This window comes from Eurytemora carolleeae, unplaced genomic scaffold, assembly GCF_000591075.1.
Source record: "Eurytemora carolleeae unplaced genomic scaffold, Eaff_2.0 scaffold777, whole genome shotgun sequence".
Classification (NCBI taxonomy): domain Eukaryota; kingdom Metazoa; phylum Arthropoda; class Copepoda; order Calanoida; family Temoridae; genus Eurytemora; species Eurytemora carolleeae.
In genome coordinates, this window is record NW_019396828.1 from 6,735 (window position 1) to 27,980 (window position 21,246).

The following is a 21,246-nucleotide window of genomic DNA, read 5'->3' on the forward strand; positions in this document are numbered from 1 at the left end:
ATAAAGGAGTTTTCTTAGGACGGGGGGATCCTCCAAGGTTCTCCAGAATAGATGGGGGGGGGGGGTGAGTTGCTCCATTCTTGACAGTCAACGAGTCCTTTGGACTAAATACCCATCCTGGGAACCATAGGTTTTATTTTTACTAGGGGGGAATCAGCCCCCGTATCCCCCCTTTTTTCGCCTTTGTGCGCGCCCGTTTTTGTTTTTTAAAGTCTGTTAAATAAGATAGAATTTATTTTTAACCCTTCTCTTTGTTTCCTTATTTGATTAAATGTATATTGTAACCAAACCAAACCTTCTCTACCCCGGCAGTTTATCCAACATGGCCGACACAAAAATATTTCAAAACAATTATTTTACATTTTCGAAAGAATTCAAAGTAAATTTCGACATTATAATGTCGGACAGTGTGAGAAACCATGTGTCAAAACCCAGGGACTTTAAACTTTTTAGAAAACGGATTTATTTGCTGAGTTTGAAACTGCTTAAATTCGGGAGGGCTGGTGTGTTGGGTAATGATATTTGAGTCCGCTAGGAGGAGCTAGCAGTACACACACACGAGCACTAGTCGCCATGTTTAGCTAACCATCGATACAGGTATCCAATCCTTGAATTCTTTGCAAGCTTTTTACGTGATTTGTTTAAGAAAGTGAACTGTAGTGAGCCGATATTTTGGTTTTTAAGATTGCCAAGCAGATTATTTTAAGATTTACTTTTTATTTAATGCCTTGGAATATAGTTTAAATTGCGTAATAATAACAAACAGTTCCATGAAATATTGCAATTTTTTAAGAATAATAATCTTTAAAATATTAGGGGTTTGAATGAATCTTGAAGTAAAATATTAAATGAAATACAATAATTTATTAATTTAACTGACGTTTCTGATAACATACGAAAAATTTATTCCTTAATAACTTTTATAATATTTCAAACGAATCTAATCTAATCTATTTAGCAATTATTTATCATATTAATCCATGAAATCATTACGTAGATTAAAATTGAAAAATAGATACACATAGTTGATAATAACAATTGTATGATTAATTCTTATTTAAAAGAACTTTTGAAATAAAAACAATAATGTATATCTCGGGTCTGTCCTAGTGAACGATTTTTGGACCCAGCCCCCCTCTCCCCCCCTCCTATCAATTTTGTACATGATCAAATTAGTATTTATTTAGCATTATTTAGGGTTAGGTTAGGTTAAGACACTTTCTGGGCCGAGCGCTGCGGCAAGACCCATATAATCCTGTTCACTCGGTAACCACTTGATTATTGTGCTTTTTCCTAATTTTTTTTTACGGAACTCGTAAATCATGTTAAATATCTGTAAAAATAATCAGTCCTCTTTTTAGATGATTATTCTCCGGAAATCCAGAATATGGTTTCTATCTCAGCTTTGAAAATGAAAGATACAAACAGTGAGAGTAAGCCACCGGAGCCAACAGACGCCATGGCCGACAAATCCGACGTAATGGCCGAAAAATCCGACAAACTAGAAACGGAGGATGAACATGTTGATGAAATCAAGGTTCTTGAATCGGAACACGATAAAGAAAACCAGAACACCGGCCAGGAACCCGGACCTGACAGTGATACGGAGCTAAAAATCGACGAATCGGCAAAACAGCCTAAAGAAAGTCACAAGAAAAAGAAGATTCCAACCTACATTGCGGAGAAGTCGCTACGTACGCGTTCCTACGTTCGTCGCAGACCAATACCATTGAAACGGATTCATGAGATTGATATTCAATGCGGTTCAAAATCCTTTATTCTCCAGGTTAACAACGATCTAGAAGAGGTAGTGTACTGCGGGAACCAGGAGCTGTTAAAATGTTTCTTGAGTCCTGTCGGGTTGAAGATATCCGACGTGAACAATGTGCTCGTGGCTGGAAAATATCAGGCTCGGCCCCGCGGAGCACAGAACTGGGAACATGATTATAATCCTGCTCCAGGTTCAGACGATGAGGATGAAGAGTTCTTTGACTCAGTAAAATCCAGGAAGGAGAAGGAAGCAACTAAAGCCGAACCGATCAAGAAGGTTGGTGACCTGGAGTTTATCAAGAACCCGATTGAACGGATGAAAAAGTTTAAATCCTTCAAAGATGGCATTTTCTCTAAAGTGAAAGAAATTGATAGTATCTGCGGATGTTCAACCTTTGTACTAGTTGTGAACCTTGAGCGAGATTGTGCCTTCTACTCCGGGTCCGATTTTCTAGTTTCTCAGTTCTTCACAACCGGACTCAACGCGCAGAGCATGCTCAAGACGCACAATGTGCGTAAGTTCGAGACGGAAGAGATCGACAACAATCTGTGCTGTGTACCCTTCTGTGCTGTAACCAGGAATACCTTAAGTAAGTGGAGGCTTGCTGCTATTGAGGAGTTTGAGTTTCCATCCCAGCTCCCCCTCTCTCTTCATATCTGTCCGGACGAAGACAGGGATCAGTGGATTGCAGAAATAGATCTTAATCCAGAATACAGGGTAAACTTTTTTTTACGTTTTTGAAAACTAAATATTAAAAAACAAGAATAGGAGAATTGTTGACGAACTAGGTTACTCGGGTCCACCTTCAAGGGACTCTACACGTGTTTTTAAGTGACCCCCCATGCCAAGATTGACCATTCGGTCCAGCCGTTTGGCCGGCTTTACGCAACATATATATGAATGTCTTGTTTTATAATTGTTATAGAATTGCATATTAACTGGCTTAATCTTATTAAACGGGTTAATTAATGAATAAATATGCTACAGGCTAAGATCTTGCAAGAAACCCCTTGTAACCCCAAGTAAAAGCAATTTATTTCTAAGAACCCGGAACCGGACTCTAATCACTGATCCTTAATAGGTCTCTTTAATCATTTATATTTGTAGGCGAAGGTTGTTGTTTGTTCTCTACATTTCCGAGATGGTTTTCCCACTCCGGAGAACCCGTATCCTACAGAGCTACTCACGGAGTCCAAAGAACGTCGGGTTTTCAGGGGTAAAATCCCGGAGTCGAACCCTCCTGAACTCTCAGTGTCTGAGCTAAACCTTCTCTTCTGCCAGTCCTTGATAGATAATAATATAATGCGACGAGTGAACAAACATATTGAAACTTCAGAACAGAGAAAACTAGAAGAACAAGTAAGAATTAAAGAAAAAGAAGAGAAAAGAAAGAAAGAGTTATCAGCCCTGAAAGGGATTAGATTCTTTAAATTCACACCCCTGTCGAAGAAGAAGTTGACAAGAAGCAGATTGAAAAGAAAACGTTTGTCTTCCACAATTTCCTTGATGAAAAAACGACCTGGAGGAATTCAGAAACATAAGTCAAAACCAAGGTTATATAAAGGTTTTAGTCGACTATCTTGTAGGTTCTGCTCACAACAGTTCTCCTACACCAAAGCATTGTTTCAACATGTACGGACGGTTCATGTTGCTCCGGTGAGGAGGGTTGAGAAGAAGGTGTTCAATGTATCTCCCGGAGAACGGAGAAGGATTTTATCCCGACTTTATCCACTGTCCCGGCTCCCAGCTTTGGATCCTAGAAAGAAGTATGTCTGTGCTGTGTGTAAATCCGTCTGTGATCTGGCAGGACTATTTAACCATATGAAGGAGGTTCACCATGGACTTCTCTGTCAGTTTTGTCTCAAGTTATTTAAAAAGGTGAAAATAATTTTTGATAAAAAATGTAAAGAAATAATTTGGGTCAGGCTACTCGTATCTGTCGATTTCAAATTTAAAAGAATCCGCTGATTTTAATAACAAATTTGCCCATTAATTCGGAGCGCCTGTAAATTATGTGAGGAAATTTCCCAGTCTTAAGTTTTAATTTTGCTATTTTCTTGCTTTTTGTTTTAGGGTTTTCCTAATTTTCTTATTATTTTTCCGTTTTCATTTACTGTATTTGTTAATTTTATTTATTTTCTTTCCCCTTTCTCTGTTTTTCCATCTTGTAACCACGTAACCGCCCCCCCCACTCTGTTTTAAAATCAAATCTTGCTGGAATTCTTAAAAACTCGATTCTTAAAGGGATTGGATGCGTAGTTTCAAGCATGACTTAAATATTATTGTTTAAATTGTGAAAAACTAATAGTTTCAATCGTGACTTCTCTACAAAAGCTACTTGGGCATTTCTAGTGTTGTTAAATGGAGGATAACTTGAAATTACGCTCACAGTCCTGTCAGGCTTAAATCTAATAAAATGTTTAGGTCCGTGACTTGTCTCGCCACATTGAAGTTGCGCACCGTCGTGTCCCCCGCTACTACCACAGTATGGAGAAGTTTAAGGAGTTCTCTGGGTCCAACTACTCCCTGGCGTGTGGAGAGTGCAGCTCCGTCCTGTCTGTAACAGAGGCGGAGGTTCATGTTTGCTCCAGGTTACAGTTCGATTGTCCCTGGTGCAAACAGCATATGGAGACACAGGTAATCTACATAATGTATTAGGCTTGTCTGTCTCCTTGTTTGTTTCCAATAAACGTAAAAACGGCTGAACAAAGCGGGCCCAAATTTTAAGTAACACCATAGGGAAGTTTTTGGTCTACAAATACTATTTTTAGCAAGTATAATTTACGAAGGAAAAATGGTAGAGGTTTAATTTATATTTTAAAGCTAAACTGATTTCAAGAATGAAGATTATGATTATTTAAAAGCTTGAAGAATGTGATTTTGAACTATTTGAACGTCTCTCTAAAAGTCTGATACGATTTGCGTACGTTTTTATTACGATTTAGAGGCAATAATTCAGTTTTTAAACTGTATTTTGAAACATCTTTTAATCAGCCTTGTTCTGATTCTAAACCATCTTAATTAAATCCACGAAATCGACGGGAAAAAGTGGGAAAATCCACGAAAAAAAAAAAATACACAATTTTTTCAATATTAATTTAAAACGAGTCAGAATTCGTTGATTATAACAAAGTAGTATATCAAAGAATGAGTTTCTCAAAAAAGGTTGTAAATATTAAATTTTATCAATCCGTGAAATTAATGTTTTTCTGTACATAAAACATATTCCTCTGATATTCTGAAAATGTCTTTAAATTAAAAACTTGTTTAGGAGCAATTAGAGAATCATTTAATCAATGGCTGGTGCACTAACTTCAAGATATTCGACGCGCTGCCAGATGTGAGAGATATTCAGGTATATATCTTCGAATCAAATTAACTTTGCATATTTTGAATTGAAAGATAAAATGTAAGCTTAAGAATTAACCCAGATTAAAATATAATTTTTTGGTTCTTTGATTTCTAATTAACTCGCTACTAAGATTTCGTTGTTTTAAAAATAAATATCTGACTCATTCTTTTTCTTATCCATCATGTATCAATACAAAAATGTTTTTTTTTTAATTGATGGCCCTTTAATTATAGTATCTAGTACGTCTTATTGTATTGTATTGACACTTATCCTATCTCTCCAGGGACCAGGTTTAATGAATAGTGGTTAAACCGCGGAGACATGGTTGAACCACTTCATTTCTGCGCTAGTTCAAGCTAATATTTTTATTTATAATTAATAAGGCCTTAATAATTGAGAATTTTTATGCGTATATTTCACGAGTTTTTGAATTATTCATAAGTCAAAAAAAACATCAGGTTCTAGAAAAGATTTACAAATTTAGATATCAGCGTTGTATTTTACCCGTAAATGGAAGATATCGTCATTTTTCAATCTTAAAAGGGGCAGACGCGGTGCTCGGCCCCCTATCCTGTTCTAACCGCGGAGCTCGGCCCCCTATCCTGTCCTAACCGGGGCGCTCGGCCCCCTATCCTGTCCTAGCCGCAGTGCTCGACCAAGAAAGAGTCTCGGCCTAAACTAATATAATATAATAATATAATATAATATAAACTAATCTCTCATCTTGTAATTCAACGCGGCAAGTGCACGTAACTTCCTTGGGCAACAATTTCTTTCATGGTTTGCTGCAAAAATCCCTAAGTTACTTGTGAGCTAGACATCTATTTCGAAAAAACATATTTTATAGAAAATAAAATATGTTTTTTTTTCAATCATTAAGCTGTGAATAAAGTTCAGCCAAATCGGAGAAGTAAAAAAATTGTTTTGGAATGACCCAAGAAGTATTTTTGATAATTAATATTGTTTGTTTAGGCTGTGTACAAGGTTTTGACGGGTAAGGTTCTGGAAATCCCTGATGACGAGGTTCTCCCCTCCTCCTCCTCCCTCTCCTCCTACCACCAGATGATGGATACCGAGATAAACTCCCTCCTCGAGGTGGATATAGGAGGAAACCAACCAGTAATCAAGGTAACCAAATATTCTTACGTTTTTTCTCTAAAATCAAACCCCCCCCCTTCCTTCACTGTTTAGTGTTGTTTTTTTAAATTTAACAGCTGAATTTGTGCTGTTGAGTGTTGCGGGTAAAATAAAAGACTCATTTGATGAAAATTATCAAAAGGAATGAATTTACTAATCCCAAAGTATGTAAAACATTCCTTTCCACGGATTAATATTTTCTCAGTAAATAAATACCCCCTCTTTCAAAAATTGTCCCCCCCCCCTCCCCTTAGGAAAGGAATTGCAAAATTTTAAAGTTGAAATCCAATTTTTTAATTTGTTACCATCAAATCTTCAAAAATCACCCTTCCCCCTCTTTCCCTCCCCTTTCAAAATATAGAAATATCTAACCCTGTCTCTTGGATTTGTCAAGTTTCTAGATTTTGTGATATCTAGACTTTCATTTGTTGATCCTATTCCTAACTCTTCTAACTTCTCTAAACTTAAATATTAAATAAATATATCAATGTTGTTCAATTCAATTTGTACAATATCTGTTAATGGAAACCGTTCAAATATGGTTAAATTCTTCAGTGAATTCTCCTTCCCCCCCTCCCCCTTACCTGTGCTTGTTCGTTTGTATCCAATAAACGTTAAAACGGTCAAACGGATGTGGCAAAAATTTGTTGGGACCTCACATGACCTCATTTCAAAATTTATCTAAGGAATTGAGTCTGCTACAAACTCATTTTTTTTTAATATCCTCACATCTTTGCAGCCTGGTATTTCAAACTTAGATTAATTGGTCTAACTGAATTCATAATTTGGATAATTGAAGAAAAAACATGAAATATCAACGAAAATATTATTGCATGCATCCTGAAATTACAAGTTATTTTTAAGAATTTTTTTCTTATTTTTTTCATAATAAAGGGACTCTTTTCAGTCGACAGTCAACACCTGATATTTTTTTTGCTGTGGTTTTTTCGTGGCGGATCTAGAATCCAAGAAGCCACAATATTGTGGCTCCTGTGTACTCCTTTCTTCATTCGTTAACTGTCCCCTGAAAATATTCTCCCACCGCATTGCGGTTTACATAAATGCAAGATGCATTCTCAAGTTTTAGATTTAGATTACTCTAATTAACTCTTGTTAACTTCTTCTTATTCTAACTTGACATTACAGATTTCTTAATCATAATATATCTTGTATATATATTCTATAAAGTAGTAATCTGTGATTTTTTGTTTATCCGATTTCTGTACGATCATAGCTCAGGAACCCCTTAATTGATTTGCCTCAAATTTTGACTTATGAACTCGGTAGAACCACGGGAATATTTTTAGCTTGATTTAAACATTTTTAGTGTTATCGATTGACTTTTATAGAGAGAACTCGAGGAAATCTGGGTTCTCAAGCTAATATGAATATATAAAAGGTTGACCACAAAGGATGAGACTTCAAAGACGACATGAAACTATTAAAAGAATGCATATTTTCCGATATTATATTCTTTAAATCTAAACTAAATGATTTGGAAATGAAAGAAACAAATTTAGAGTATCAGGGAACCTTGAATGTAAGAATACAGACTGAATAAATTCCTTGTAGTCGTTTCTTCTTAAGTTTCATCCTTTGTAGGTAACCCTTTATTAGAATCGGTAGGTTTAACTATAACCCAAAAATGTTTTTGCGATGTTGATAGTCTTTTTTTCATGAAATCTAAAAAACAATTCTCTATAAAGCGCAGGATGTTAGGTACTTCTTAAAGTTTAAGTACCCCCCTCCCCTCCTCCCACTTATCGAATTTATGGAAACAATTATTTAATGTAAATACCCGTGATAAAAGTAAAAGTTCTTTTTAAATTTTGTATTTTATTTTAGGCAAAAGAACCAGTTCCCGCGAAGAAAGCTGGATTCTCCTGTTCTGACCGACTTATCCTCGCAACCATCAAGGGAGGGAAGGAAAACAAAGGATTAGAGAAACCTAAGGTTGTCCTGGAAGACATCCCTGTTATTGGAACCATATTCTCTGGACCCAAGTCCAAGGGGATCTCCAACAATATCAAGAAGGAGTTTAAGGATAAGGGGAGAAGGTTTGATATCTCGGAGGAGGTCTCCAGTAGCGGAAACCAGGCTGTCAAGCTGGACGATAATATCAGAGAACTTGTTATACAAAAAGCTGGGAAGAATTTTATCATTGATATTCCGCGGAAGGTTCAAGTAAACCAGGAGGAGGTGACGGATCAAAGTTTAGTTCCCGCACGGTTGTCTAGAAGGATTGCAAGACAACCCGTGGATAAAATTCAAGATCCGGAGAAACCCAAACCTAAACCTACAGTCACAGAGAATGTATCCGAACCTATCCGGAAGGAGAAACCCAAGTTTGAATCCAGGTCGGAGAGAATTATAAGGTTGGAGTTTGAGATTAAGGAGAGCAGTAAAAAGATGCGACGAATCATTGATTTCTATTCGTCCTGTTTATTCTGCCAGCAGTGTAAGACTGTGAGTGTTGATGCTCAGTTCCTGCTCTCTCATTTTCATATAATCCACAGCGAGGATGGAGTTAACAATAAACTAGGAGAAAATGCCCAGCATTGTATCTCCAGGATTAAACGGTATCTCAGAGATATTCGTCGGAAGGAGATTCTCTTTAATTATATCCCACCGGAGGAACTGTTTGTTCTTGAGTTCTACCGCTGTTCATATTGTCCAACGACCGAGTGCAAACAGTACAACGACCTGTTCCTACACACTGACACAGCCCACAACACCAAGGTTCTCACCTGTAATATCTGTCACAATATATTCCTAAACTACGGGAGTCTGATTAGTCACGTGTGTAACGGACCCCCGACCTCATCAGCTGCCAGAGCAAGGTTTGCTTGCAAGATCTGTCACAGGATTGATCTCTCCAGTTTCCTAGATTTTCAAACTCATATCAGGAAGGAGCACAATATGTGCGAGATCTGCTTTCAATCGGAGAAGGATCAAACCTCGCTTCATGCTCACTGCTCCTCTCATGATCAAGATCTGATGTGCATGAAATGTTTCGTCACCTTTGAAAAAGTAGATTCTTTCCGAAAGCACATGTTCTGGAAGCACAGTAATGAGCAGAGCGAGTGTAAAAATTGTCATGGACCTACCTGGCCGCATGTTTATCATTTCTGTTTACCAAATATGTCCGTTACATGTCATACCTGTGATCTTGTTCTACCTACAGCTGCAGCCTTCAGAGTTCATAATAGGAAACATATTGGATCCACTCCGCATCCTTGCCTTCAGCCTAAATGTTCTAAATCCTTCATCAGTAAAAGCTTGCTCTGGAAACATCAGGTCCGCAGACATCCGGCTCTCAAGGAATCTGTTGGGAAACTTCTCTACGAGAGAAAGCTGAAGAAAGAGGCGCTAAGGTTTGGTGCTGACAGCATTGAAAGTGTAGACGTAGGTTTCAAGATAGTCGACAATCTGCTTGATTTAGTTTGGGATGAGATTGAGAAACGGCAACCTGTAGTTGAGCCAGTGGTAGAGGATGAACCGAAGAAGGAGGAGAAGAAAGAAAGCGTCCTTGATGCCGCAATTAGATCTATAATGCCTGAGTCAGAAGATGAATTGTCTAAATCTGTTGATCCTGGTAACAGTACCGCTCTTCCAAACCCTGACCGAGATGCAATCCAGGCCACAATAGCAGGACGGTCTTACTCCGAGGATAACTATTGGCAGGCAGGGATAGATGCACTGCTTGCGGGAGCTAGTGTCAAGGTTAATAACGTTCCCTCTCCCTCCGAACATCCTCCGGATGAACTGCTCCAGACCAAGGAACCGGCGGACCAGGAGGACATAAACTCCTCCGAAACAGATGATGAAGACAAAGCTCCGGTTCTTGGCGGGCTCTGGAATCAGGATCTAATGTTTTTAGGAAAAACAGGAACTCCAGCACGTCCCAGACATCATGGCTATCCTGCGCGTGGTGGCGGTGCCAAAGTGCGCGGAGTGCATCCTTCATATAGAAACGCACAACCTGGCGGACCACGAATGCGTGGTATAGGTCCACGCAAGCATAGACCTGATATCAACGTTGAAGGTTTAAAAACAAATGATGGTTCTAATGCTCCTGATGCTAAAACTCAATGGGATCTAAATCTATCTGAGTCCAGTGATGACGAAAACGAGGATGGTCAAACTCAACAGAAAACTTTGACGCGCAGGAAAAGAATTCTGAACGCTCCGCGGCCCCTGTTAGATCATGATTACTGCTACGCGGCGTATATGATGAGCCAGGAACCTATTGCAGATACTACAGAGATGGATAAGATTTTGAGCAACGTTGCATTTGATGGATTCGGAGACGGATACGAACAAACCTATTTACCAATTCCTAGTCCAGAGAAGAAGCGTAGGAAGAAGAAGAAGAAGGACAAGAAGAGGAAAAGAAAGAAGAAAAAGGACGAGGTGGAAGGAGAGAGCTCTGACTCCAGTGATGTAGACGTGGAGGAGGAGGCTCGTGTAGACATGTTCGGTATTCAGGCCCGGCATGGGATGCAGTTCCCAAATACTCCAACCTTACCTGTTGTTGGACGTAAATCTCTGAAGATCAAAGCTCCGCAAGCCCCGATTACCCCGCTGTTAATGCGAGGTCCTAAACCCAAGTATCATACTCCGGATGTTGCTAAAACTGCTGGAGTAACTGCAGGCACAGCTCGTCCTTCTTTCGACACGGACAGTTCTAGTCACGGAGAGTCCGATATTGATCTCTCCAAGGTTAATGAAGACCTGGAGAATATATCCGAGGACGAGGTTGGTAGTTCAGATCTTGATACAGATTTCTCCGCTGAGGAAGGCTCTAAACCTCCCCCTGAGATTAAGACGCCTAAACCTGTCGCGAAACCTGTAACAAAACCTACTCTCAAACTTAAGATCAAACTACCGCCGCAACAAAAAGACCCAAAACCTGTTAAAATTCCTAAACCCTCCAAATCTAAGAAGAGACGAAGACCAAGTTTTGACGCATCTCAGGATGAAAAAGACGCCAAACCCTTATCTAAGAAGATGCGTGAATCCTTGGCGTTGAACCGGAGAGCGGTTTCATCTGAGGAGGAGAACTATGAGGAGAGTTATTCTGAAGCTGAATATGACGGAATTCAGTCTACCGGAGTTAACCAGGAGAATGAGAAGCTCTACTGCTACTGTCAGTGTCCCCATGACGATATATCGGAAATGATTGGCTGTGATGCACCGGACTGTCGGCTGGAATGGTTCCATTTTGAATGTGTTAATATAATGGTTCCACCGGAGGGAAAGTGGTACTGTCCAGAGTGCACTAAAAGATACGGATTGGATTAAATTATTTTATTCATGTAAACTATGCTTAATTCTTCTTTTGTGACAATAATATTTAACCTGTGTTACTAAATTCTATATTATTGTATGAATGTTTATATTTTGAAAGAAGATGAAGATATTATGTTTACTATTTCTGCTGCTGGGACGAGCTGAAGGAGTTGACCGGACTGCGGTGAATTTTCTGGCAAACTTCTGGTTGTCTGTGGCTGGGTTTGCTTCAGTATTCATTGTTTTGGTTTCGATTTGGTTGGATTTCTGGATTAGATCGGATCAAAGGACAGGTGAGACATGAGAAGAAACATTGCTTAGGATCCATTTCATCTTGATGCGGATCCCGAACTTGGATCTGTCATAAAAAATTTGATTCGGGTCCAAGTCTTAATTGTTTGTTAAAGATTTGTTGATTTTTTTTTTATCCGGATCCAAGTCATACTGATTTCTTGAAGAGTTACTGCTTTTTTTTTACAAAAGAAGAATTTTCGAATTTTCAAATTTTTTTCGCTGTTTGTATGCTGAAACTTGATTAACCATTCAGATATAAGGAAATTTTTCAATGATATATTTTTCAATTAGATTTTGGGTTTGAGAGCAAAAAAGTTTTTTAAAAGTTTTAGGTTGATCTATTGCTTAGGATCCATTTAATCTTGATGCGGATCCAGAATTTGGATCCGTCCTATAAAAATTTGATCCGGGTCCAAGTCATAATTATTTGTTCAAGATTTACTGATTTTTTTAATCCGGATCCATGAGAAGAATTTTCGAATTTTTTCGCTATTTGTATGCTGAAACTTGATAACCATTCAGATGTAAGGAATTTTTTCAATGATATTTTTTTAATAATTAAGATTTTGGGTTTGAGAGTAAAAATTTTTTTAATAATTAAGATTTTGGGTTTGAGAGCAAAATAGTTTTTAGTTTTATTTTGATCCCCCGGGATCTTGACCCAGGAAGCCAAAATGTAGCGGATCCGACGGATCCGGATCCTATTTACTGAAGGAATTTATTTCATACAGTGAGACCCCTTAAACTGTGGAATAGGAAGACGATATGTAAGTAATATTTGCATTGTTACAAAGCAAAAAGTTTACCAAAGGTTCTACATTAACACTACGATTGTCGACCACCAGTCCGGCTGTGTGCGTCCTAATTATCTACAGTCATTATCCAGAAAGACCCGGAATTAATTGACAGTTAAATAGACTACTTTTCATATATATCTGCTAATTTTAACCGCACATTAAAGGCAGAACACATTTTGGAATATCTGTTATTTATAGTTAATTCCGGGTCTTTCTGGTAGGACGGACTTTATTCACATGTACGTTGAAAAGAAAGCGACCTCACTATGGGCCTGTTTACATCGCACAATTTCTGTGTTTCATGTTCCTCGGTCTGGTTAAAATAGTAACTTAAGCCTGACTGTCGTCTTCCTATTCCAAAGCTAATGAGTCCCATTGGATGTTAAAATATGTGGTCTTTCTTAATCTCTACTCTAGTGTTGGCATTTGAATGATTAAATAGAAGTGGGCAAGCTTATAATGCAAGGACAGTTATCTCAGAGGTGTACGCATCTTTTGTACTGCAGTGTACTGTCTCCGGGCGGTAATGTAAACACAAGACGGATGTCACAGCCTGACATGGGATCCATCTTTAACATAAAAAATCAATGAAATATTCTGGTCAAAGGAAACTATTATGTGAATTATCAAAATTATAAAAATTAAATGCTCTTATCCTCCTAGAATACTAAACAAACACTGATGCATCTACTCTTGTTTACAAATTCCGCCCAGAGAGAACTGGTGTCAATATGTACGCAGAGTATACGCAACTGCAATCAACTTTCCTTGCATTATAACCTTGAAAGTGGGTTTGTAGATAACGTGTTCTATAAAAAGTTTGACTGATATAATTTTAAATTATGTTTTAGTTGTTGTTTAAACAACGTAAAAAGAGTAAAAGTTTATGTAAAAATAGTTTTCTACAAAAACTTAGATCAAAGGTAAAAACTAAAATTACAAGTGAATTTTTTTTACTCTCGCAATATATCAACAAATAGTTGACGGGGATCCCTTTATTTCTGAAAATACTGGAATTTGTGATTGTTTATTTTTAGAGAAAGATGAGTTGAAGGTAGACGAGATTATAGAGCTCAGGTATCTAATTAGAGGAATTAGAGAGACGAAGACGATTTTTCGGGAAAAGGATCACAATTATTGCTCTTCTCAAGGGGCCGGAATATCTGATTATTTTCTTAATAATTTTGTTCTTGTCGTTTTGAATTTTTCTAATTATTTTCAAAAATATATATTTTGCTTGTATGTCTCTTTGTAATCGTATCAAATAAACGTCAAAACGGCCGAACCGATCGGGTCCAAATTATGTGTCGAACCCCAGGGAAGGTTTATGAATTCCCATAGTTTAAAAATTTGCCTCCAACTAAATTAGATTTACATAATATTTTAAAAATCCACGAATTTTTTATCTCTATTTTTAAACTCTATTCTTTACAAAAGTTTAAAGGAAACTGTTGAATGATATCTTGAGTTCATGGCTCAGATATTTTATTTAAATAAACTTTAAAGTTTTTGTCAGACTTTTCTGCCAATATAATACAGTAGGACCCAAGGTAATAAGGCAAGGAAAGTTAATTGCAGTTGCGTATACTTTGCGGACATATTGAAACCAGTTCCTTCTGGGCGGTGGTTGTAAACAAGAATAGATGCATCAGTGTTCCTCTAGTTTTCGAGGAGGATAAAAGCATTAAATTTAGAAAATTTTGATATTTCACATAATAGTTTCCTATGACCAGAATATTTAATTGATTGTTTATGTGAAAGATGGATTCCATGTCATGCTGTGACATCCGTCTTGTGTTTACTTTAAAGCCCAGAGACAGTACACTGCGGTGCTAAAAATGCGTACACCTCTGAAATAACTATCTTTACATTATAATTCTTTGCTAGGACCCTTAAAACTGTGAAATAGGATGACGACATTTAATTTTTAAATAATATTATATATATTTGATGTTATTAATGTTACCAGCTTGAATAACAAATTATCAAGTGGATGGGTCCGTGTGCACTGCACAATTGCTTCGTTTAATGTTCTGTGGACTAGATATAATCATAACCTGACAACGAAGAGTCGTCATCTTACAGTTTTAATGAATCTCACTTTAGCTGGGTTAAAATATAACTCTTAAATTAAGTAGGGTTGAGAATGAGTTGATTGCTGAGACCTGCGTGGTTGAGGTTGAAGAGAAACCTCCTGTCCTGCCTCAACCTGCGCCTCCTCCTGCTCCTACTTCAACTCCTCTTCCTCCTCCCCCTGCTTCTCTTCATCGGCATCCCGTAGCTCGGAAGGCAAGAAATTCTCTTCTCTACAAAAAATGAATTTTAAAAAAGTTGTATTGGAAAACATTTCAATTTTTGGTGTTGGTGATATAAAAGGGAAAAAACAAACCCGAAGAAACCCACCACTCTCCAGGGACCTGCTTTAATAAATAGTTAGAAATAGTTGAACCGCACACTGCCGGTTCAACCATTTCTTGTGTACGAAGTGTAGTGGTTTATCAGTCTTTGTAGTTCAACTTTTACTCCTAATTTGGTCCCAGACGGTTTTTCCCAGGTTTTTTCTTTTTTAATAACTTCTATTAAGTAAATCTGGTCCCGGATCTACATATTTTCTTATGAACCTATTAACTGTAAATTCTGGTCCATTTCAAGTACCGGGCACACTTTTAAACAGCTCGAGCAAGCTGTTAGAGTACAATACAGACTAAAGTAGGCAGAACGGGACAGTTCATCCAAATTCACCAGTTCCGTCTAGGGATATTCTTGTGTATTACCCAAGGAGTAAGGAATAGTAAGGAGATATAACTGACGCGGTTCGCGCTACCATATGATTATACATGCTTTGCAGACGGGTACTTTATTTATCAGAAATATTTGTCTGATGTACAATTACCGCGTATACAATAACCTATTCCGAATATTTCTTATAAAAATAGAGTACCCGTCTGCAAAGCATGTACAATCATATGGTAGGGCGAACCGCGTCAGTTATATCTCTTTACTATTCCTTACTCCCTGGTATTACCCCTTGATTCAACTCTGATACAGCAGTATATCTGGAGAAGAGAATACTTCTGTGTTTAGAGACGGGACCGGATACCTAAGAAAAGTGAGATGAAACTGAACCTGCTGGAGCTACTCTCAGCTATTGGAGGACAAAGCTTGACCAGGAACCAAATTTAATGAATTAAGAAGTGAAGTTAAACTCCTTAAACTGAGTTGAACCACTTCTTCTGAACTTGAACCGGCTAGAAGTGGTTCAACTTGGGCTAATACTTCTCTATCTTTACTAAATTTGGTGCTAGGGTTTCCATGCCGATTATATACAATGAACCCATCTCGATGCTGCAAAGGTTGGTTAATAAGATTTAATAAAACAGGAGTATCTACTATCTATGGAACTTGACGGTACTGTAATTTAAAGTGACCCTCTATGCATTGGCCGATTCACAATGATACCCTTAAAAGTTTTGTCTGATCAAGTATGAATTAGAAATAAACATTATTTTGAAAACTGTTCATTTTCAATTGGGGTTTCTCTACAGAAGTTTTCAAGGGTACCGTTGTGAATCGGGCATTGTCTTCTTTGCATTGAGGGTCATTAGAAATTACGCTTACAGTGCCTTTAATACTCGTACACTACGTCTCCATGTGACAATGAGGTATACAAGCTAAGTGTGAATATGTGATCTTCAGCCATCTCTCCCATACCACGGCTGGTCAAACCGATCCTTATAAACAGCTGATGTATGTTGCAGCATTTGCCGTAGGTCAGTTAATATACTCCCTTTTATGTCAGTTATATATCTTACAGTTGTTCAGTTTATTTTTCAGTTAGATTTTAGAGTAGATCAGTTTAACTCCTCCGTAGTAGATCAATTTAAATCCTCCGCCATAGATCATTTTAAAACATCTGCCTTAGTGCATTTTTTAATCCTCCGCCTTAGATCAGTTGGAATCCTCCGCCTTAGATCAGTTGGAATCCTCCGCCGAAGGCTAGGCTAAATCCTCCGCTGTAGACCAGTTTACAGCATTCGCCGTAGACCATTTAAAATCATCCGCTGTAGACCAGTCTAAATCATCCGCCGAAAACTTTTTAAAATCATCTACCGCAGACCAGTTTAAATCATCCGCCATAGACCAGGTTAAATCATCCGCCGTAGAACTGTTTCAATTCTCCGCCGTAAACCATGTTAAATCCTCTGCCATTTAAAATCATCCGCCGTAAATCAGTTTAAATCTTCCGCCTTTGGATCAGTTTTTATCTTCCGACATATAAATCATTTGAAATCATCCGCCGTAGATGAGTTGAAATCCTGTGCCAAGGACTATAGTTAAAATCCTCTGCCATAGACCAGTTAAAATTCCCTGCCATAGATCAGTTTGAATTCTTTATTTCACTCGGTGTAGAACGACCTCTATCTAATCTGAGGGATAAACTACACCCTTCCAAGTTCCAATGATACCGGGGGAGGGATATCATACGTACTTTTGATTGCTATAAACAACAATCAAACGTACGTACATAATATTGAGTTGCCTTAAAAAAATGTCAAAACAACAATAAACAATAGAAAAAATATAAAAAACGCTGTTTATCAATAATATATTAATATACACTAGCTGAAGTGCCCAGCGTTGCCCGTGGATTTAAGAAAAAAAACTTAATAGAACATTTTTTTAACTTTAACCTCAGGTTATTCATAGATTTCCTCGAAAAAGTCAGTCAATTTGGTCCAGCCGTTTTGACAGCTACAGTTAACATATATATATATATATATGACCGAATAACTTCATTATATACATACATGCATACATCTAGCTGCTAGTTGATTGTTCCTTGTTTAGCTGGATATGGTAGAACAGGGAGAACTTTAAAACCTTTCAATCCTCTTCTTGGAGAAACATTCGAGTTCGACCGAACCAGTGATCTAGGCTGGAGATACATATCGGAGCAGGTTAAAGGGACTGTTCACGTAATTTCAAGTGACTCGCCATTTCTGATTCAAAACCTGGCCCTTTAAACCGTTGTCAGCATTTCAAAGATGAATGAGATATCCATATTTTTCTAGCTCAAAACTGACTAGTTTCTGTTATTTTTATTTATAAAATGGGCTTGCAAATTCATGCACAAGAGAAAATGAAGAAAATTGTCAGAACTTACCAATTTTCCAGATGTAAAAACGATGAAATCTTCCTCAATGTTGTTCAGATGAATGTTTAAAGACTATCGTTGTGAATCGGACATGCCACTCAATAATTGGTTGGTCAATGAATTTACGCCTTGAAAAAATAAAAAATATCTGAAAATATTAAATTTACCATGGTAATTACTTCGACATTTCTTTTTAAAATCGTATGAGGGTATACAAATTATTTGATAACCCTATTTTACGAATATTGAATTAGGGTAATATTGTATAATTATAACAGACGTAGAATATATGGATGGGAGGGCCGTGGGGTTTACGGGCTTTCATTCAAATGTAATATTAAGGTGCATTAAGAAAATAATATGAAATAAAAATAATAATAATAACTAGCTAAAGGGCCGGCGTTGGCCGTAAAAAAATTAATTTTAAAAAAATATTTTGAGAAAAAAATTCGGTTTTTATAGCCTATAAAACCCCCCGGCCACCCATGAGTGTCCACAAAAAATTTCAGCCCAATCGGTCCAGCCGATTGGCCGGCTATTGGCAATATATATATATACTAATGTCTTGTTTTATTTTATAGATAATAATTATTTTCTGAAAGTTGTATAAATACCTTTACATACAGGGTTACCCTCAAATGATGAGACTTCAGAAACGCATATACTAGAAAACTGTAGAATAGGAAGACGACATGAAAAAAATACTGAAATGCATTTGATGTTGTTCCAAAGAAAACTGCTTTAATAGTAAGTTATTAAATCAATTATAAAGTGAAATGGGTCTTTTTACAATGCACATTGACTGTGTCTCACGCTCATTGGACTATTCAAGGTATTAACTTGAGTTTAAAAGTCGACTTCCTATTCCAGAGTTTTCTGGTTATCACTGTATATTATTTAAAGACTATTCAGTATTCAGTATTTAAACTGTTTAAGGTCGTCATTAAAGAGATCCTAAATAATCGTTCAACTAACGCTCTGTCTTGCTAATATTTATCAGGGGTGTACTGTATTACTGTATTTTTTAAAGTATTTTTGAATTTTTGAAGATCTGGGAGAAAATGTATCGGCAAAAAAACCTAAAAATACATACCTAAATTCTGGTGAAATGATTTTGGGAAGTAGGGGGGGGGTAAATGATTTTTCAAGAAAATATACACCCCTGTTGACAAATTAGATGTTTGTTTAGGTTTCCCACCATCCTCCAATAGCTGCAGTACACTGTGAGGGCCGAGGTTGGACTGTATGGTTACAGGCAAAAAGAATAAAATATATATTAGAGGGGAATTTACTAGAAAAAAGTGTAAAACGGCCATTTTGTTGTACTGTTTCCATACTGCAGGTGTACTTCACATATTTATGCTATATAACCTTTAGGGCCCTGGAATTTCATTTTATAGAAAATCTAAAATTAATATTAAAAGAAAACCAAATTATGAAATAAGCTTGTTTCATAATTGACCAATGATCATTTCACATAGACTCTATGCCTTCCACTTTACAAACGATGATTTTCCGTTATAACTATAAATCAAATGATGTTTTTTATTCACCTAATTCATTATAAAGTTTATTTAACAGCTTTAAAAAATTCGAAATTGAAATGGATAGTCTAGGGAACATACTGTATTAATGTACTCTACTGCATATAATTTGTGAAACATTTACATGATTTGTACACTTTGAACTCCCTTTCAGCCTGAAAGGGACTGAAAAAATTCATACCGAGAGATTCTCTAAATTCCGCTCTAATATATATTCTATTCTCTTTGGTTACAGGTGTCCTCTGATGTTAAATTCACCGGGAGAACCATATCTGTAGAACCTAAAGGATCAATCCATCTCGTCTTTAAAGGGACTGTCAACACTATTTTAGACGACCCTCCATTTATAGATTGGCATGTCCGATTCAGAACGATACCCTTTAAACCTCTACATGAGTAGATAGAGATTTAATGTCGCTACAGCATAAATCCGGATGTCATTTTTTTCATAGGAAAGCTAGGGTTAAAGGGTATCTTTGCTAATCGGACATGCCTCTCGTCAAATGGAGGCTCAGTTGAAATTAAGTTTACAGTCCCTTTAAAGGATCGAACCATCACTACACCTGGGAGAGACTCCACACGGTGATCCACAACGTTCTGTTCGGCAAACTTTGGATAGAGAACCACGGAGAAATGAATATTATTAATCATGCCCAGGCAGGGTTTCCATTTAATTCAATCTCTGGTCCCAATCGGAAAAAAGTCACAGGAATCTAAAATTCAGGACTTTATTTCTTGTGACATTTTGTCCTAGGACTTCAGAAATTGAGACTTTTTAACAGAGTTTTTATTTCCGGGTTTTATTCCAGAAACTTTTTTTCCTGTGACTTTCTTACAGAGATTCCGGACATGAAGGTTCATTTTGGCGCGGAAAATACAGCTTCTGAGTCATCGTGAACTTTTGCAAGTTTCTTTTTGTGTACTTTTACTACACTTCTAAAATGTGTACTTTCTTTGGGGTGTTAAAAGGTGTAAATATCAGTAATCAATATACTTTGAGTCTTTGCCACAAATCTGAATTTCTAATTCCTATATTTCCAGAACTCAATCTCGTAAACAACAACATGGTGAATTTCTGTCTTACATAGCAATCATTGAACATTTGGTATCGCATTGGATGGAATTAAATGGACCACTGTACCCAGGGCGGTCGAGCATTTGTAAAATTCGAGTCCTCGGGTATGTTTGGTGGAGAAACCAAACAGGTTTACGGAGCCGTACACAACGCCAAACAGGAGATTGTTTGGATCTTAAGAGGAGCTTGGGATTCATTTCTGGAATCCGTGTCTCCGCTGACAGCTATTAAAGTAGAGGGGGCGGTTGATATATTCGGAAAGGAGATTGCGAACGAGAATGTAGTGGCTAAACTTCCACGCTGGAAGGAGGTGTGGGACGGGAGACCTGAGGATGTCAGGACGGAGATCCAATATTGCTTTACTCAGTTCACCATAGAGCTGAACGAATCGGAGGACGGGGTGGCTCCGACGGATTCAAGGAACCGTCCTGATCAGAGGATTCATGAGAACGGAGACTGGAAGAAAGCGGATCGTTGTAAGGTAGAGATGGTTTCTTAGGATCCGGATACTAGTGGTTAAATGAACTGTAAACGTAATTTCAAATGACCCATTCATAGAGTAACATCAGGGTGGCCAAAATGTACGGATTATACGGATTGCTTTTTTTTAACCCTAAAATTGTACGGATTGTACGGATTTGTTTTCAAATTGTACGGATTGTACGGATTTTTATCCTGGAAAATACACCGTTTTTTTTAATTTTCACTTCTTTCAGCAAATTTTTCATGAAAATTTAAAAAAAAATTCTCGTCAAAATGAAGTTAGTTTAACTTATTTTCTGCATTCTAAATAATATTAGATTGATTAATGTTTCAATTGACAATCAAA

The 21,246-nt window shown here is 37.3% G+C and overlaps 3 protein-coding genes across 4 annotated transcripts in view; all 3 read left to right on the forward strand.

Moving 5' to 3' along the window:
- Positions 1-324: 324 nt before the first annotated feature.
- On the forward strand, positions 325-11,639 carry LOC111709129 (uncharacterized). Its single transcript, XM_023482735.1, has 7 exons — positions 325-597; positions 1,362-2,488; positions 2,879-3,649; positions 4,196-4,408; positions 5,043-5,126; positions 6,096-6,251; positions 8,106-11,639. The coding sequence occupies exons 2-7, from the start codon at positions 1,388-1,390 to the stop codon at positions 11,562-11,564; spliced, it is 5,784 nt and encodes a 1,927-aa protein (XP_023338503.1). The 5' UTR covers positions 325-597; positions 1,362-1,387; the 3' UTR covers positions 11,565-11,639.
- Positions 11,640-11,653: 14 nt separating this feature from the next.
- On the forward strand, positions 11,654-16,030 carry LOC111709130 (mitochondrial fission regulator 1-like). 2 transcript variants are annotated; one of them, XM_023482736.1, is made up of 5 exons: positions 11,654-11,845; positions 13,681-13,720; positions 14,779-14,932; positions 15,728-15,813; positions 15,949-16,030. In XM_023482736.1, exons 1-5 carry the CDS (start codon positions 11,674-11,676, stop codon positions 16,013-16,015), a joined length of 519 nt encoding a protein of 172 aa, XP_023338504.1. In that variant the 5' UTR covers positions 11,654-11,673; the 3' UTR covers positions 16,016-16,030. The 2 variants fall into 2 exon arrangements, with proteins under 2 accessions (XP_023338504.1, XP_023338505.1); XM_023482737.1 differs by having other exon boundaries at positions 14,782-14,932.
- A 326-nt stretch (positions 16,031-16,356) lies between these two features.
- Positions 16,357-21,246, forward strand: part of LOC111709140 (oxysterol-binding protein 1) — a 6,697-nt gene continuing 1,807 nt past the window's right edge. The window contains exons 1-6 of the mRNA XM_023482747.1: positions 16,357-16,413; positions 17,492-17,601; positions 18,988-19,053; positions 19,578-19,653; positions 19,887-19,999; positions 20,488-20,898. Coding sequence (XP_023338515.1) covers positions 16,389-16,413; positions 17,492-17,601; positions 18,988-19,053; positions 19,578-19,653; positions 19,887-19,999; positions 20,488-20,898 — 801 coding nt within the window. The 5' untranslated portion in view covers positions 16,357-16,388. The remainder of the gene's footprint in view (positions 16,414-17,491; positions 17,602-18,987; positions 19,054-19,577; positions 19,654-19,886; positions 20,000-20,487; positions 20,899-21,246) is intronic.

Bases quoted from the DNA above. Each gene is read 5' to 3' on its own strand.
- LOC111709129 (XM_023482735.1), top strand. From the start codon at position 1,388: ATGGTTTCTATCTCAGCTTTGAAAATGAAAGATACAAACAGTGAGAGT. The intron at 2,489-2,878 runs GTAAACTTTTTT...TTATATTTGTAG, and splicing joins ATCTTAATCCAGAATACAGG to GCGAAGGTTGTTGTTTGTTC. The intron at 5,127-6,095 runs GTATATATCTTC...TTGTTTGTTTAG, and splicing joins CAGATGTGAGAGATATTCAG to GCTGTGTACAAGGTTTTGAC.
- LOC111709130 (XM_023482736.1), top strand. From the start codon at position 11,674: ATGAAGATATTATGTTTACTATTTCTGCTGCTGGGACGAGCTGAAGGA. The intron at 13,721-14,778 runs GTATCTAATTAG...TCTTAAATTAAG, and splicing joins GACGAGATTATAGAGCTCAG to TAGGGTTGAGAATGAGTTGA. The intron at 15,814-15,948 runs GAACCAAATTTA...ATTTGGTGCTAG, and splicing joins GGAGGACAAAGCTTGACCAG to GGTTTCCATGCCGATTATAT.